This window comes from Sycon ciliatum, chromosome 2, assembly GCF_964019385.1.
Source record: "Sycon ciliatum chromosome 2, ocSycCili1.1, whole genome shotgun sequence".
Taxonomy (NCBI): Eukaryota; Metazoa; Porifera; class Calcarea; order Leucosolenida; family Sycettidae; genus Sycon; species Sycon ciliatum.
Genome location: NC_088644.1, coordinates 25,553,780 through 25,573,715, shown reverse-complemented (window position 1 = coordinate 25,573,715; position 19,936 = coordinate 25,553,780). Strand labels below are relative to the sequence as shown.

Genomic DNA, 19,936 nt, shown 5'->3' with positions numbered 1-19,936 from the left:
AGAATGTTGTGCCTGTGTTGTATTCCCTGTGGGATGCACAGACTGGGACTCCAGGTGTAGTTGTAGCCACCCTCCCTCCTGTTGTGCACTTCTGTGGATTTTCAGCAGACTTGGGATGGCGTTCAAACAGTTTTCATTGGTATGCAGTGATGAGGATCAAGACCATCCATGCTCTGTGCCAGAGGTTGCCCAAGAGTTGTTTTACAACAAAAACTGGATGGATGATTTATTACACTGTCTATTTATTATTATTTCACTGTAACACATAGTATTCCGATGTGGAAAACACGGTGATAAATTGTTGTATTTCCTGATATGTACCTATGCTTGTTTGAGAAGCTTCTGGGTCATCAATATTGCTTTGTTCGGTCTAATACTTTGCCATGTGATCTCTAGATACCTATAGATGACAACAGCAGAAAAAAGTCATTTTGTGAAAAATCACCCTAAGGTCCATTTCCGCAGATACTGGGCCATATGAGGAAGGAGAGACAGGAAGGCTTGTGCAACCCCCCCCCCCCCCCCCCATTCTCGATGCGGCATCGTGCATCATGCCTATAAAGTATAAAGTTGTTACCGGTACTGTAGTTGCAAAGTAATAGTTTACTTGCAAGTTGCAACGCTGACGCCGAGACCTCTGCATCTGGTCGGTTGAGTTGCTCCCAGCACATCGGCACATCATCCCTACATCCCCTATGACTATGTTTTGTCCTTTTCCTCGTTTCTTTTTGTTCTCCAACTGCTTTCCAGTCCGTACCGGTATGTAACAGAAGACAGAGTGAGTAGTGATGTACTGTCGACACATGCACGTCCGCAATCGCTGGTACATGTACATGGTGGTCGTCACAGCGTTACGTAACGTTACTTGACACTACAAATATATTAGTATTTCACGTTCGCATCCCTTTCGCATCACTTTCATGTTTGCACTCGAGGTCCGAAGCCTCTCCTAATCTCGCGCCAACAAAATACTTCAAGGCGAGAGGCGCTTACAAGTAAGTAGTATTCTACTTTGTAGGTCAGGTGCCTAACACCCGGCCGGGCGTCACTCCCCGTCAGCGCCTGGCCTGGTGCGACGAACACCACTAGCACTGCCAGTACTGTACTAGCACGCACCTCACACATGTTACGGTTAGGTCTATAAAAACCAGGGCATCTCAGCTCAGCCCAGTCTGAAGCGATGACCTGACGACAGCTGGCACGGAGATCATTTTGATACCGACTACCCGCGGCTCAGCCTCAGCGCTTCCATGCTCGATCCGGTTGGACAAGGGGCTGGCTCTCGGAGAAGATTGACGAAAAGAGGCACAGTGCAGCAGCGTTCTGGTAGGAGCTTCCTTCATCACCCTGCGCTACCGACTTGGATCAGGAAACCGGTGGAGCGTACACAGACGTTGTGAAACCACAGAGCTGGCACGGAGATTCCCATGTCGTCCCCTTGGCCCTAGCTGAAGTAGTCGCACGGATCCGTTTCTGCTCTGCCCGAACATAAGGTATTGTGGCTCCTTCTCTTTCTTTCTCTCCGCAGATCGTGTTTTCAACACAACTGCCACACTACATGACATGTTGTGCAGCCTATGTAACTGTACAGGACCGTCTTAGTCTTTTGAACACTTGCACATTGTACATTGTAGTCCTACCGGTACGCGGTAGCTTGTGCACCTGACCACCTACGTTTTGTAAGTCCTTGCACTGGCAGACCATAGCGATTCAGCCGACGACGGTCGGTCACACATGCCCCAGGTCCATCAATTCTGGTTCCTGTGAGAGGGAACTAACTAATTACTTGGTCCAGAAGGCCCCGTGTGATGCAGGTATCTCTTCAGTAACTTTGCCTTCGTGAGCACCCTGTGTCAATGATGCACACAAGGCAGTAGTAAAACCTTTCTTATCTACTCGTACTCCCTGGTGCGCATCACCACTGCACTGTATTTAGGTGGTCGAGCCAGGAGGCCAGTGTTCGTCAGTCTTACCCCCCCCCCCCCCCCCGTGATCGTTACAGTTGTGCAGTAGCATTCTTCGAAGGACATCAAGTGCCCCCCCCCCCCTCCCTCTTGTCAACTGGGCCCTAAACAAATCCTAAGATGCAGTCACTGATTGTATTTCTTCACGTGAAACGAAAGTACATTCCTAATTCATCCACAGATACTGGTCATGCACACTGCTAGTAGTGGTTGGTCTCACTCACTACAGTACTGTCGAGTACTGTAGTGGTGCTGAAGAACGACCAGGCTAGAATTTCATCAAGCACAGCATACCAATAATGTATACACGGTGACTCAAATGGTCTATCTAGGCTAGGGGGAGGCTGACCCCCAGTTCTAGGCTAGGAGGAGGCTGACCCCCAGTTCTAGGCTAGGGGGAGGCTGACCCCCAGTTCTAGGCTAGGAGTAGGCTGACCCCCAGTTCTAGGCTAGGAGGAGGCTGTGACCCCCATTCGCGAACGACAGTACTGCTGTACTGACAGGTATTTCTTATTGGGAAAGCCCCACCGCAGAAACCTCTCTTCAAATGTAACAAACATCCTCCTCCACTCCTTGGTAGGGACTGGATCAGACATGGAACAGGATAAATAAGTTCAGATAATGATTCAAGACGAAAAAAGCATCACTAACAGCATTTCTCCAACATGGGTGGCAACAAGCATCAAAATATATATATGCAGTATATGCAAAGAAAGGGACAAGAAAAGGGAGCCTGATTATGAAAGTGAAAAAAACACACACACACCCTATTAAACTAGACAAAAAAGAAGGAAAGGGAAGCATGATCTAACAAAAGAGGAAGGACACTCGGTACGCGCACTAGCACCGGCGTTTAGCACTCGGTTCTAAGCTCACACCACCACTGTGCTTATCAGCTGCAGCTCCTGCAGCTGCCTTGCTGCTTGTGCGCATGATCTGCTCATCGTCACTGGCCACGAGAAGAGCATCGTAATCAATGCCGGTGCCATCATCGTCACTAGCAGCTGTGTGAAAGTCAAAATCAACGCTGTTCGCATCTTCAGCATGTTCAGCACCAGCGTACTCCACATCGCTGGTAGCCAGATCCTCATCCTGCAATGAACCTGCCGAGGCATCGTTCAGATCCTTTAGCTCTGCGTCCAAATCGATGTCGGGCACATCACACGCGTCGTCATCAATGTCTACTCCAGCAGTACCGCTGACAGGGGGGTCACATTGACCTGGCGCAGCAGCAGCAGCATGGCTGTCAGCATCGCCGGCAGTCACATCCACCGGGACTTCCCCACCAGCGACGTCGACATCTTTCACGTCCAGGACGTCCGACCAGTAGTCGAACAGGTCTGGTTGCAGCCCTTCATCACTCTATGCATTGCAAACATCCAACACAGAGGAAGGAGAACGGCCTGAGTGCAGAACATGCTTCCAAACTCTAGTAGGAGCAGTCGCAAAACCTGATACACCTGCATCTAAGCAGGGTGAACACTGAACACCTTCTATCTGAGCAGCCATTTAAAACAAACAATAAGAGGCGGAAAAAGTGTTTTAACTCCGAGTTTCACGCACTAAGCGATCATAAGAAAACAGTCAGCCATTTATTCTGTCCCAGCATGCATCGATTTCGCCACCTGGACAGATGATTCCAGAGCTAGTGAGTCATACACAGTACTGACCTTCTGTACGTGTGTGTCGACTCCCTTGAACGTGCCCAAGCCCACACCAAACTGCTCCAGTACACCAAGCTTCTTGTTGACCATTGGCCTGGAGCATCGACCACGGCACACGCACGCACGCACACCGCGCGCGCGCGCGCACACACACACACACACACACACACACACACACACACACACACACACACCACGAACACACACAGCAAATAAAGCGCAGTTCTCAAATTCCTGGTACAGTACATGGAATAGAACTAGAGATCTCATATGACAATTATTGTGAAGCACCAGCAGACAATAATCTAACATCTGATAAGGATCAAAGCTACTTAAATAATAATTATTAGGAAACAAATCAAGTTGCATACCAAGCTGCATGTCACGATAGGCATGTAAGGGAATCGGTTGTGCCTTTGTGCCATACCAGCACTTACCAGATGTGATCATCCACTGTCCCCTGAGCAACTAAGTACTGAATAGCTACGTTGCTTTTCTGACCAATGCGATACACTCTATCCTCTCCCTGGATCAACATCTAGCAACACACACGTACATACAGAAAACCACACACACATATACATGTACACAGGCACGCACACACACAATTTCATCCTCCTTGTATCAATTTTGACGTACATGTTAAAACCAACAAAAGCTTTTGAAACTGAATACTTAAAATACTGAGCACTTGTCCAATATAGTGATAAATAGTATCAGTGAAGCGGACATTACGCAAAGAACAAAGAGAATATGTTGATAAAATGTTCCTAATTGATTTTCTTGTACCATCAGGGAAAAGTCATCTCACAACAGAAGCTATGCAGGGAAACAAACAAACTCATACGTCTAGTGCTTCCATGCCTTCATTCCACTCACCTTTGCTATTAGTTCACACCGCTCAAACACTCTCAGATCTTTTTCTTCTTATTTCTTTCGTCTTCTCTCCCACATTTTTTTCACATCTCACCTTTATACTTGACAATAGTATAGATGTAAGTTTTTCCCCCGCATAGCTTCTGTTGTGAGACGACTTTTCCCTGATGATAGTCTCAAGAAAATCGATTATAGGCAATTCACACGACAGGCACGGCACGTTTTACAGGGAGTGATATACGAGAAAAGTGACTGTGTGGATTCACACGGCTGCACTCGACGACAGGCATGTTTGCATTTTTGAATGCTTCACCCACCAGTAGCCATGGGTATTTCAAATTTTCAAAACACGCACACAATAATTATCATGTTGAAAAATGAACTCGTGCACGCCACGATTATCGTGAAAGCGGGCCCCCAGCTCGCTTGCACTTTTCAGCCACTTTTCTCGTTCACAGGTAAAATACCATAGCAACGTTTCGGTGCATGTGGATTCGCCTGTCGCGTGAATCGCCTATAAGGAACATTTAATCAACATATTCTCTTTGTTCTTTGCGGAATATCCGCTTCACTGATACTATTAATTTTAAGTCGGCAGGAACTGCGAGCTCCCATGTAGGGAGCAACACACTCTTCCTCTACTATCGCCGAAGTCGCACCAACCTCTTCTTCACACTATTAATTTTATCGCTACAATAAAGTTATTGTCTCCCCGTCGCCTATTCACTTGTCCAATACTAATTTATTTTTATTTTTGTTTCAGGGACTTCCCCTGAGGAAACAGAACATAAAGGACTCGATAAAGTATTATAATTAAAAAAACTCGTGAAGAGATGTGCTAAAAACTCCCGAATACTCCACTGAGGAGTGTTTTTTCTCTTTTTTTCACTCGATATGCATAAAGGCATGAAAGAGGAGAAACTGAACAATCTTTGCACCAATGTTCAAGTATTGAGCTACCTTAAGTTAAACATTACGTTTGGACGTTCAAAATTAACATTCCTTTCACTCCTATCATGCAGACAGTCATGCAGGCAGTCATGCAGGCAGGCAATGAGCTGCTTACCCCGGGGTTCCAGTAGAGCTCAGTGAACACGGCACGAGCAGCAGCAGTCAGCGTTATGCCTGTGCAGGACAACAAGCCCAGCAGCAGCAGCAGCACACCACAATACACACATCCACTCACAACCTATCACAACTCCTCACAGAAACGGCACCAGGAAGGATACGAGGGGCAGCAGTGGTAGGTCTACTTCAGTGAACCCTTGATACCCGTCGAGTAGTGGAATCTCAACCCATACCTGTATAGATATACACACAACACAGTTGCTCACGGCAAAAACACATACCAATTCCAGCAGCGGTGATGGACAGCAACGCAACACGGCAATCCGTGTCGTTCTGAAACTTGTCGCAGTACACTTGGCGGGCCTTGCTGTTCGTCTTGCCATCAATGCGAATGAAGTCCAGTTTCTGGCAATGACACAAGCACAAACACAGACAGGCACAGTAACACAATTCCAAAGCAGTCGTAGGTGGCTGGACAAACATTTCAATTCGCTGAGAGGTGAAGTGAGCAGCTTAATAAGACCCACTAGTCCAAACATGTCTGAAGAGACTTTGGAAGAACTGGCGCCCAACTGGTTTTTTGGTTTTTTGAAGGCGGTTTCACAACTTACACCCAAGTGGCTGTGCATGCGGCAGTGGCTGCATGAAAGAGTGCACTCCAAACCGTCAAGGCAGCTGTTTTTAATGCTGGCTACAATCTATACACTTGACTAATTAGCATGTTGTAACGCTAACGCAACCAGACAACCAGGCAATGGGGATCATTTTTTCAAGCCAAGCAAAAGCCCTACATACTTGAAGCAGGAATTATTTAATAATGGCAGCTACACACACACACATCTACTCAACTGATATACCACTGACCATTGACTTGATGAGTTCTTCCAACCCATCCAACATCGTTTGGTGATGGGCAAACACAACCATCTTCTCTGATACATCCTGCAATGATTCTTGTATGTATGTCCTACAGCACAGGGGGAGAGAGAAAGAGAGAGAGAGAGAGAGTGTGTGTGTGTGTGTGTGTGTGTGTGTGTGTGTGTGTGTGTGTGTGTGTGTGTGTGTGTGTGTGTGTGTGTGTGGCTTCGCCAGTTGTGTGGATTAGACAGTTATCTGGCGCAAGTCTTGATCTGTCTCATTCAGATCTTGTTCGCTATCGTTGCTATAAGGCCATCATTTTTTATAGCTATGTTTCGCGTCGTCCGCACGCATACGTTTTGATTTTTTTGGAAAAAAATAAAAAATCGAACATGCACAGTGAATGTACGATTGTGCGAGTCATAAGTGTGGACTGGCGAAGCTGGGATTCAGAAATGGCCGCTAGGCCAGCATTGGTAAATCGTTTGTTCGGCATGTGGGAGCAATATTCTCTGAGCTTACACCAGACCGCATTGACCACCTCAAGCTGAGAGGATGCGTCGTTCCGGAGCTTTTTGCACCGCTGCTGAAGTCTGAGTACAAAAATCCAGCGAAGCATAGGCACCAACGGTTGCCTCCTCCGTCCAAAGTGAATATTTTACTCATGCTGATAACCCAGATGTTGTGCCTCGATGTACGATTTTTCTTTCGAATGTACAACATGCACGAGCTTTTGTGCTATGTACATGTATACAGTGCATACACCTCTGATGAGCCTTTTTTATTATTTTGCAACTTTTTATTTTTTTCCACCTCTCGCATATGATTCTGGAAGTTGACCTGACGCGAAACATAGATATAAAAAATGATGGCCTAAGAGAAAATCTGTGGGTGCACATCCAGTGCATTTGCAGATTTGCGTGCTTCTTTTGCGACGGGCGTATACATGGTACATGGTACATGGTGTGTGTGTGTGTGTGTGTGTGTGTGTGTGTGTGTGTGTGTGTGTGTGTGTGTGTGTGTGTGTGTGTGTGTGTATGTATGTGTGTGCGTGTATTGTGCACATACATAGGATGTTCACTCGTATGCATATACAATGACACGTCCAGAGACAGACAGAGCTAAAAGAAGCATAGGCACGGAACAGGAAATGCTAGTCTGCACCCAGAACAGAGAACTGAAGGGACTTGAGAAAGTCTACAAATGGCTGCACAATACAAGGAACTAACTTGACAGCTGGAAGCTTGCTCTGGGCACTGATAGAATACAGCTCAAGAAGCATAGCTCTGGTGTCCTGCAAGCAACAACAAAACAAAACAGGACAATAGGAAGCTATGCTCGCAGTCACACTACACATTTGAGAGTATACTTGCATGTGGGCAGTACGTTGAGCAAATTGCAGCTACGCTCTGCCAGAACAGAAGTGCCCGTGGAAGAGTTGAGCACAGGTAGAATATTCCTAGCAACTGTTTGTTCCAGTGAGTGAGTACATTGAGCAGAAAAAGACAATGATAGTCATACACACACGGGTGCAGTACTATCAGAATAGGTGATGGTGAGAAGGATTATCAAGGGATACTAATAGCTACTAGGGAGCACAAGTACTAGCATTGTCAAGTGCTAAGTCGATGAAAAGGTGGGGAATAGCAATACATCGCCAGCCATTCCTCAGTAGCACGGGCAAGCATGGCGTGCATGTAGATGACACAAGTAAACACAGCAGCACTGCCATGGATCCTCTCACCACCATGACACCTGCATGACTTTGAGTAATTTTATCGCGTTTTCTCCCATCAAAAGCTTATGTGCGAACTGAGAATATCACAGCACGCAAAAAATAGCTCACCTCTCGCTGGTCACGGCCCTTGGCGGAGTTCAGCGCCAGCGCATTGGAAATCTTGGTGGCCTTCCTCACACCAGTGAGTGCCTTAGGGTCAAGGAGCACCTACCAGAGTAGTCACAACAAGTTGAGAAATCAGAAAAAATTCGGGCAGGTTTGATAGTACCGCTACAGACTGCAGGACGCCCTAAAGAAGACACGAAAAGTTGTTTTCTGCTTTCCCAGCATCCTGTCTACACTCTGTACGTAGAGCGATGCAGAACACTGACAGTACAATGTCCGCAGACGGTCTGATTTTACTTCAGTTCAGCGCTGACCATGATCCCCACCCAGTTGCAATAGAAAATTAATATCACACACATGTAACGGCCTACTCAGCCTACCAGTTTACGACTCTTCGCCGGCATCTGGTCCATGACCTCTGCCTTTAGCCGCCTGCACCAACAGCAAGAAAATAAACGAGAGAAAGAACAGTTAGAGTAAAACATGTGTGTTTGCCGGACCCTGTACTGTAGGCTGTGAAAAAAATAGTGAAGTTTGCACATCCGCTTTACCACCGGCTTACAATTATGTTGAGAAACACAAGCAGCTTAGAGAAGGTTCGCTTGTGCCAGGCCACCACCATGCCTGATTATGCCAGGGTGGCAGATGCAGCGCTTAACGGTGAGGGTGAGTTGGTAAGTCTCACGACCAAGGCCCGAGAAGGGGACGAACCTCATTAGATGCGGCCGGACACTGTACCAAGCGGAATCCTGTACTGACCGGACACATTTTCATGCACTGACGTACTGTGGATCGAACTTGCATTCCTGGATCAAGCGGAATCCTGCCACACCAGGACAGTTCCCTCTGCTCCAAGGGCGTCCGGCTAGGGCAGGTTCTACTGTACTACTGTAGTATGTGGTACCACGCATTGCATAGACACAGCATTCAACACTCGCTACCAATAGTCATATAGTTCCAGGCTCAGGATTCCAGGAGAAACGTTGTCACCACAAACACAACAAGAAGAGAATGGAATTGAACTTTCAGATCTAAACCATACCGCAACATGACAGTCGCTTCCAAGAAATTCTGCAGCTCCAAAGGGTTCGAGTTCCCTGTGAAGTCCCAACCGAATGGGCCCTGTTTTGCAGAACGCATACACACACACGTACATAAACACGCCCAACCGCAAATGGTCTACGGCAGCCAGTGGAAATTGAATGCGGAGCAGGACCTACAGCAAATACTTCTACATGTTAAATTGTGGAATTGTGTGTTGCTCCCTATGTGGGAGCTCGCACTTTTCCTGCGGACTTGAATTCTCACTTGACTGACTCACGACTGCCATCCAGAGCACAGGAAAAGTCCATCGAACTTTCCACTCGGCAAACCTGCAAGAAAGCACCTGCTCAATACACAGTGTTTCGGGGAATTCACCTCTCCTCAGTTGAGCTTGAGTAGGCTAAGGAAGATTGTGTCCGAACAGCACCACTTATATAGTGCTCTTCAGACCAAACCATCACCAGGGATACAAACTTACAGAGACGCGAACATTGTTGTCCCCAGTGCGGGCTTGCGAATTAGATGGTTTGGAGGCAACAGCGTTGTGAATGACCAACGGTCCTCAGCGTTCGTTCAGCGCCTCCATGAGCGACATTGACTAGCGCTGCTATCTGGTGTTCACGAGGTGTTTGACGCGCTGGAAAAGGAGCGTCTCTGTAAGTTTGTGTCCCTGGTGATGTTTGTGCCTGGAGAGCACTATATAAGTGGTGTTCTTCAGGCACAATCTTCCTCGGCCTACTCAAGCTCAACTGATGAGGGGTGAATTCCCTGAAACACTGTGTATTGAGCAGGGAGTGGTGCTTTCTAACAGGTTTGGCGAGTGGAAGGTTCGATGGACTTCTCGTGTGCTCCGGATGGCAGTCGTGAGACAGTCAATTGAGAATTCAAGTTGGCAGGAAAAGCACGAGCTCCTATGGAGGAAGCAACACACAATTCCCCAAGTATCGCCGAAGTCGCACCAACCTCTCCTTCATGTCTAATTGTCTATTAATAAAACACAGTACATTCTGGTTACAGGTACCCAGCCCCCCCCCCCCCCCCTGTCTGGATAAGACAGCCTCAGCTATCACATTATGGATTATTCCTCCTGCTTCAACGGGGACCGCGATCAACAGGGACTGCGCTCACTAACAAATGGGTTTCTTGACATCCTGGACGTGCTTGTTACTCATTGACCTGATGCAGTATGAGTTCAGCCCAGGCAACTGCATGGGTGACCTCCAGCCTTTGGACCTGAGCAATAACAGTCTGAATGCACACTGGCTGCCTGAAAGACATGTTTACTGACTGGTATGCAGACAGAGCTGCAGCAGTAGTAGTAGCAGCACAAAGAATAATTATGTTGATGATGCAGTTGTGGCCAATGCCTCACCAGAGGTCTGTCTGCCCACCACAAAGCCAAAGCACACACCCATAGGCCATAGGCACATGCACGTTCAGTACACACGCACACACACAGTGACACACAGTGACACACACACACACACACACACACACACACACACACACACACACACACACACACACACACACACACACACACACACACATTCGACCATTTGACGCCCATCGCCAGAGGCGATGATAGCGATGCTACAGCAGAGGCTCTTTCTCAGACTCCTCCTGACTTTCCTTTCACACACATACCCCCTGAAACCCCCAAAACTCTGGGTGGACTTGAAAATGATCCACTTATGGGCTCACCACACCTCAGTAAGTGGGTGAGGACAAGGTGCAGAAAAAGGATTGACGGCATCAGGGTATCCGTCCCGGGATCCAACTGCAGTTACCCCTGCCCGCAGTGAAGGTAATACTTGCTACTAGTGTGGGTGGCTAAATCAGAGTGCACACACACACACACACACACACACACACACACACACACACACACACACACACACACACACCACACACATACAAATACACAACACACACACACACACACACACACACATACACATACACACACACATACACACACACACATACACACACACACACACACACACACACACACACATGTTCACACACGTCAGGAAGAGCACGACAGACCTGGAATCCAGCGCAGTAGCGTATCCCGTACTCCTGTGCGTAAGGAAGCAGCTTCGGCCGTACACATTCGACCTGGGTGTAGAGCTCCATGGGTCGAGAAAGAGCAGGTGTTCCGGATAGTAAGATGGCGCGTGACGCTCTCTGTACAACACACATATATATATATATATATATACACTCAGACGGATCTCCAAGTTTCTCAGTGTTGCTACTCTGAGTTTCGTGCAAAAGCACTCTTCAGGCAACTTACTCTTCTCTCACATCAGTATCCCTTTACATACCAGAAAAGACGAAAGAAGCACCCTAGGTGGGAATCACAGGTGGAGAAAAGAAGCACGCTAGCCAGTCTAGGTGGGAATCACAGGTGAAGATAAATGTGGCAAGTGTGGTAGTGTGAGCAATCGCGCAGGCCGGGTGGTGTGCATAAAGTGAAGTAGGATGCATGCACATTAGATAGCAGGAGTTCTGTATATGTGTAACAGATAGCAAGCGCAGTCTACAGTTCAGGTCACCTCCGATAGGAGGTACTTGGTGCTGTGGCGACATTTTGTGACCAGGCTGCATCTGGTGTTGAGGAGCGATGCCTTGTCACTCTTCATTATGGCGATCTTCTCCGATAGGCATAGGTTGCACCGCTTCGAGGTTCTTTTGTAGGCGCTGGATCTCTGCCTGATTCTCCACGAGATGTTGACGTCTTCACCTGCCTCCTTCAATGCCCATGCATGCTTTGACAATTCTGTGCTGTTTCTGTGTGTATATATATATATATATATATGGCAAGGTACGTTCGGGCCTGATTGGAAATTTTTATTTCCATTGCTATCAGGTTCGGCCTCATTTCCTCTGTGCTGCGCTGACGAGTCCACAAAGGACGAAACAGTTCTGTCCGCAGATTGAGTATTTCGCTCCTGCTCTTGTAGCAGTTGAGCACTCTTGCGTGGGGTAGTGCCTTTGCTGTTTGCGTTATGCAGAGCTCACTGGCTTGTCAGTTTGAGCACTCTGGCAAGGTACGTTCGGGCCTGATTGGAAATTTTTATTTCCATTGCTATCAGGTTCGGCCTCATTTCCTCTGTGCTGCGCTGACGAGTCCACAAAGGACGAAACAGTTCTGTCCGCAGATTGAGTATTTCGCTCCTGCTCTTGTAGCAGTTGAGCACTCTTGCGTGGGGTAGTGCCTTTGCTGTTTGCGTTATGCAGAGCTCACTGGCTTGTCAGTTTGAGCACTCTGGCAAGGTACGTTCGGGCCTGATTGGAAATTTTATTTCCATTGCTATCAGGTTCGGCCTCATTTCCTCTGTGCTGCGCTGACGAGTCCACAAAGGACGAAACAGTTCTGTCCGCAGATTGAGTATATATATATATATATATATATATACCAGCCCGAAACAGCGGGCACCGATTCACACTGGAGGCGCTGTACATTCGCAGTTTGAGGCCAGAACTGTGTCGACAAAAGAAGCACATCAAGGTGCTACGGCTGTTCAAGCTGCAACCGGACTGACAACTTTATCACGTGTTTGTTCTGGTACTGCATTCCCCTCATGTGTTGTTTCCCGCATTTTTCCACTGCTCCATACATTCTTATGGTAGTGTAGTGTGAACTTGAGGCGCGTAAGAATATTCTTGCTGATTCTCTACCCCCAGTATAAATTCTGGCTTCGTTTTCGTTCTTGCTCATTCCCATGTAACCACTGATGAAAAATGGGTGAAAAGCTTTTGGTATTATGAAACTGACAACCTTGTTGTTGTGTGTATATATATATATATATATATATGAGGGGAATGCAGTACCAGAACAAACACGTGATAAAGTTGTCAGTCCGGTTGCAGCTTGAACAGCCGTAGCACCTTGATGTTTTTCCACTGCTCCATACATTCTTATGGTAGTGTAGTGTGAACTTGAGGCGCGTAAGAATATTCTTGCTGATTCTCTACCCCCAGTATAAATTCTGGCTTCGTTTTCGTTCTTGCTCATTCCCATGTAACCACTGATGAAAATGGGTGAAAAGCTTTTGGTATTATGAAACTGACAACCTTGTTGTTGTGTGTATATAAATTTTGTTCGCCTACCTCTCTATTTAAATATATATATATATATATATATACTCAATCTGCGGACAGCATGCTGTTTCGTTCTTTTTGAACTCATCAGCGCAGCACAGAGGAAATGAGGCCGAACCTGATAGCAATGGAAATAAAAATTTCCAATCAGGCCCGAACGTACCTTGCCAGAGTGCTCAAACTGACAAGTCAGTGAGCTCTGCATAACGCAAACAGCAAAGGCACTACCCCACGCAAGAGTGCTCAACTGCTACAAGAGCAGGAGCGAAATACTCAATCTGCGGACAGCATGCTGTTTCGTTCTTTTTGAACTCATCAGCGCAGCACAGAGGAAATGAGGCCGAACCTGATATATATATATATTTATATATACATACACGTACAGCAACATAAGTTACACCATCAACCACTAGTGCACCACAGAAAGGTACATGTAGTTTCAACTACTAATTCCCCAACAAGTGAATGGACGTGCATACTGTAAAGTAGTGATGCAACGAATGGTGCTTTCATCAAACGAATAATCTCTCGAATGTAGCTTAGACAAACGAACGAATATTCCTCTGATGAGGCAAAGTCAATGTTCGTTGATAAACGTGGTCTTTCAGTAGCCTGCTCTAGGCGCCGCTCAAGCTGAACCCTCCGGCAGAAACACCGAACGTAATAACTCACCTGGAGTACGGGTGCCCACCGCCTTATAACGCTGAGTTGTTCGGTTCTTGATGAAGTGCGACTCGTCCTGGGAGTGAATGACAGAGAAATGCAAAGCGAGAGTGAACCAAGAGTTCCAAACAGCTCTGCAGCAGCCCTGGGGAGAGTACAGACTGCAGGAAACCCCACCCACATTGATGTACTTCAGTAGGTCACAGGTGTCCGCAGCAAAGAACACAAGAGGCAAACCGCATTTTCAACACCCGTTTCACTGACACCGCGGCATTACAGAGAAATGCATAGGAAATGCCACAACCTCCACTTTTATACAGTACCTATGTCAGACATGGGCAGTGAGGTTCGGGAGTTGATTTACACATTGTCTGTGATAGCAATACATGTACATCACAGTGAGGGTGATATGCACTGCATACAACACTCCATACAACATGTACTGCACACACACTCCATACAACATGCACTGCATACAACACTCCATACAACATGCACTGCATACAACACTCCATACAACATGCACTGCACACAACACTCCATACAACATGCACAGTGCACAACACTCCATACAACATGCACAGTGCACAACACTCAATACAACATGCACAGTGCACAACACTCAATACAACATGTACTGCACACAACACTCCATACAACATGCACAGTGCACAACACTCCATACAACATGCACTGCACACAACACTCCATACAACATGCACAGTGCACAACACTCCATACAACATGCACTGCACACAACACTCCATACAACATGCACAGTGCACAACACTCCATACAACATGCACAGTGCACAACACTCCATACAACATGCACTGCACACAACACTCCATACAACATGCACAGTGCACAACACTCAATACAACATGCACAGTGCACAACACTCCATACAACATGCACTGCACACAACACTCCATACAACATGCACAGTGCACAACACTCCATACAACATGCACAGTGCACAACACTCCATACAACAATGCACAGTGCACAACACTCCATACAACATGCACAGTGCACAACACTCCATACAACATGCACTGCACACAACACTCCATACAACATGCACAGTGCACAACACTCCATACACATGCACTGCACACAACACTCCATACAACATGTACTGCACACAACACTCCATACAACATGCACTGCACACAACACTCCATACAACATGCACAGTGCACAACACTCCATACAACATGCACAGTGCACAACACTCCATACAACATGCACTGCACACAACACTCCATACAACATGCACAGTGCACAACACTCCATACAACATGCACAGTGCACAACACTCCATACAACATGCACTGCACACAACACTCCACACAACATGTACTGCACACAACACTCCATACAACATGCACTGCACACAACACTCCATACAACATGCACTGCACACAACACTCCATACAACATGTACTGCACACAACACTCCATACAACATGTACTGCACACAACACTCCATACAACATGCACAGCGCACAACACTCCATACAACATGCACAGTGCACAACACTCCATACAACATGCACTGCACACAACACTCCATACAACATGTACTGCACACAACACTCCATACAACATGCACTGCACACAACACTCCATACAACATGCACAGTGCACAACACTCCATACAACCAAGAGTCCATAACCCAAGAGTATGCAACTGTGATTATGGGTGCATGCGCGGCGCGCTGCCTTCATTACGTATCTTGCCTTCATCACGCTCTGAAAGCATGCATTCAAACTCTCAATTTCTCGCACGAGCCCATCCGTTTTTGCTCGATTCGTTCCAGTACCTACACAATCTCTGAATTCTGGCGCGTGAACTCCAGTTCCGTACGAAAGTTCATTTCAAACTAGAGGGAAAGTGCGGTGTTTGATTTTCCGCAGTGCGCGGACTGCAGCTGAATGATGTAATGAAGGCAGCGCGCCGCGCGGTTGGCCCATAGAAAAGAGATCACAGTTGCATACTCTTGGGTTATGGACTCTTGATACAACATGTACTGCACACAACACTCCATACAACATGTACTGCACACAACACTCCATACAACATGTACTGCACACAACACTCCATACAACATGTACTGCACACAACACTCCATACAACATGCACTGCACACAACACTCAATACAACATGTACTGCACACAACACTCCATACAACATGCACTGCACACAACACTCCATACAACATGCACAGTGCACAACACTCCATACAACATGCACAGTGCACAACACTCCATACAACATGCACTGCACACAACACTCCATACAACATGCACAGTGCACAACACTCCATACAACATGCACAGTGCACAACACTCCATACAACATGCACTGCACACAACACTCCACACAACATGTACTGCACACAACACTCCATACAACATGCACTGCACACAACACTCCATACAACATGTACTGCACACAACACTCCATACAACATGTACTGCACACAACACTCCATACAACATGCACAGCGCACAACACTCCATACAACATGCACAGTGCACAACACTCCATACAACATGCACTGCACACAACACTCCATACAACATGTACTGCACACAACACTCCATACAACATGCACTGCACACAACACTCCATACAACATGCACAGTGCACAACACTCCATACAACCAAGAGTCCATAACCCAAGAGTATGCAACTGTGATTATGGGTGCATGCGCGGCGCGCTGCCTTCATTACGTATCTTGCCTTCATCACGCTCTGAAAGCATGCATTCAAACTCTCAATTTCTCGCACGAGCCCATCCGTTTTTGCTCGATTCGTTCCAGTACCTACAACAATCTCTGAATTCTGGCGCGTGAACTCCAGTTCCGTACGAAAGTTCATTTCAAACTAGAGGGAAAGTGCGGTGTTTGATTTTCCGCAGTGCGCGGACTGCAGCTGAATGATGTAATGAAGGCAGCGCGCCGCGCGGTTGGCCCATAGAAAAGAGATCACAGTTGCATACTCTTGGGTTATGGACTCTTGATACAACATGTACTGCACACAACACTCCATACAACATGTACTGCACACAACACTCCATACAACATGTACTGCACACAACACTCCATACAACATGCACTGCACACAACACTCCATACAACATGCACTGCACACAACACTCCATACAACATGCACAGTGCACAACACTCCATACAACATGCACTGCACACAACACTCCATACAACATGTACTGCACACAACACTCCATACAACATGTACTGCACACAACACTCCATACAACATGTACTGCACACAACACTCCATACAACATGCACTGCACACAACACTCCATACAACATGTACTGCACACAACACTCCATACAACATGTACTGCACACAACACTCCATACAACATGCACCGCACACACCACTCCATACAACATGCACGCACACAACACTCCATACAACATGCACTGCACACAACACTCCATACAACATGCACAGCGCACAACACTCCACACAACATGTACTGCACACAACACTCCATACAACATGCACAGCGCACAACACTCCACACAACATGTACTGCACACAACACTCCATACAACATGCACTGCACACAACACTCCATACAACATGCACTGCACACAACACTCCATACAACATGCACAGCGCACAACACTCCACACAACATGCACCGCACACAACACTCCATACAACATGTACTGCACACAACACTCCATACAACATGCACAGCGCACAACACTCCACACAACATGTACTGCACACAACACTCCACACAACATGCACTGCACACAACACTCCATACAACATGCACATGTTTACTTGATAGAAGTCATCAAAGCACATCCTTATCCTTTCCAACGATGCGCCAATGGTCAGATCACGCTTCCATTCACATACCTGCCAAGTACTGAGAGTGCTTTTCTGGATCGCCATGGCAAATTCCGGGGATTTGCCTTGGTTTTTCGGGATATGTCATATTTTTACCAACAAATCCTTTTTCAACTTTTGATGGCACCATTTCGATAATGATGATTGATCACAGGAGCACTAGGAGATCCACTGGTACTGCAGGCTATGGCGGTCCGGGATCAATAAGGACAATTACTGGCCTGTGACAAGTCATTTGAAGTGCTCCAAGTACAATATCAAGCTTGTTTCTTGTACAGTGAATTTCGGGATAATCGACAGGAATTTCGAGATCGCGGGAGTTCATCCAAAATTGCGGTATAATCCCGAAAAATCTGGATACTTGGCAGGTATGCATTCAGACCAGGTCTTTGCTTACGTGTGTCCCGCACTCCACATATTTCCAAGATTCTCTCCGAATCACACGTCTATTACATGCTTACACACACACACACACACACACACACACACACACACACACACACACACACACACACACACACACACACACACACACACACACACACACACACACTACTACTACTACTACTACTACTATTGACAGCTGCCAGAAATGGCCACGCCGCTCCCCAAAGGGAGGTACTGTCAGAGAGGTTAGGGGAGAGGTAGGCAGTGCTTCAAATGGCGCTCCAGGTCCTGTCGCCTCCGAAACTGGCGTTGACTACAGACTCGGCAATGATGTTCAAAGTGCTGGCGATCAGTCACTGTAGGGCGCTGCGGGCGGGGTCCACAGCGATGGCGCTTGAGGCCCAGCAGTAGACTTGAAAGTACGCTGGCAGGCAGTACACACCGGGACCTCGGCAACAGGAGGAGCATCAAAAGGCGGTCGGTCGTCACAGTTGTCACTCCCTAGGCACTTATGCACTGCAAGCCCACCCCTGCTCCGGACACACACACACACACACACACACACACAGAGCCTTTGTGGCACGTGTCGTTCAGGCATACACAGCGTGACACAGCAACGCCACATGCAATGCACCACCACTCACCAAGATGACGACTTGATACCGTTCCTCCTGGAAGAGCTTTAGGATGACGGGATAGAAGACCATAGCTAGCAATGTTGATCAGGCCCTTGTTCGGATCATCTGTGCCCTTACGAAAAACATTGACGTCTGACTCTTCCAAGGATGGAATCCAACGCAGGAACGACTTTGTGCACAAAAACACAACAACAAAGTAAAGGTCTTCCTAAGGTGTATAACTGTGTGAAACAAAGTAAAGGCAGACAACAAAAAAAAATATATATTCATGGGTCGCGCAAGGCTCGGCTAAAGGCCGAGTTTTCCGCATCCGCAGGAACACCTCTTGGATCAAGGCGCAGATGCAGTTCCGAAGCGGTGGGAGGTGAGTAGATCAGACCCACCACAAAGTGGCCAAAGACCGAAAATCCCATGCACTGCATCCATGTTTCCCTCGTGCCAGGCCACGAGTTCCCAAATAAACTGGCAGACAAAGCCAGACAAAATGCAATGCTACGCTGAGAGTAAACCAGCCACACAACTGGGACTGTTCAACCTGCGTAATCACTAGCATTAATCACCAATAAGTCCTTCCGAGACCATTCAGATAACTGAACACTGAACAATGTGTCTTGTCACACAGGATAACATGATCTACATGTATCCAACCTCCTATGAATAGAGCGCGTTTCAATAATATTCTAGTAAGTACTCGTTATACATACCCGTAGTACGCAGGCATGCAAGCAAAGTGTATACGTTGCATATGCAGGGGCGTAGCACCCGCTACGACTGGTACGACCATGGCCGTACCACTTTTCGAAAAGTGTGGTCCGTCCGGAACGTGCAAAACCGTAATAAAAAAATCAGGATCCATCGATGCATATGCGCATCAGACTTTGACCTTTTTCTAGACTCGTACTCGTAGATCTGT

The 19,936-nt window shown here is 47.1% G+C and overlaps 1 protein-coding gene across 1 annotated transcript; it reads right to left on the bottom strand.

Annotated features, from left to right (window-relative positions):
• Positions 1-2,573: 2,573 nt before the first annotated feature.
• Positions 2,574-19,196, bottom strand: LOC135809358 (SWI/SNF-related matrix-associated actin-dependent regulator of chromatin subfamily A-like protein 1). Its single transcript, XM_065322693.1, has 13 exons — positions 19,030-19,196; positions 14,103-14,169; positions 11,370-11,510; positions 9,316-9,395; positions 8,654-8,705; positions 8,277-8,375; positions 7,660-7,724; positions 6,437-6,539; positions 5,854-5,977; positions 5,571-5,629; positions 4,066-4,166; positions 3,635-3,722; positions 2,574-3,326 (listed from the first exon to the last, which is right to left on the bottom strand). Exons 3-13 carry the CDS (start codon positions 11,457-11,459, stop codon positions 2,805-2,807), a joined length of 1,383 nt encoding a protein of 460 aa, XP_065178765.1. The 5' UTR covers positions 11,460-11,510; positions 14,103-14,169; positions 19,030-19,196; the 3' UTR covers positions 2,574-2,804.
• Between the last annotated feature and the right edge of the window lie 740 nt (positions 19,197-19,936).

Coding starts and splice junctions, on each gene's coding strand:
- LOC135809358 (XM_065322693.1), bottom strand. CDS start 11,459: ATGGAGCTCTACACCCAGGTCGAATGTGTACGGCCGAAGCTGCTTCCT. Junction 9,396..11,369: donor GCTACTGCGCTGGATTCCAG/GTCTGTCGTGCT, acceptor TCTGCAAAACAG/GGCCCATTCGGTTGGGACTT. Junction 8,376..8,653: donor CGGCGAAGAGTCGTAAACTG/GTAGGCTGAGTA, acceptor CTACTCTGGTAG/GTGCTCCTTGACCCTAAGGC.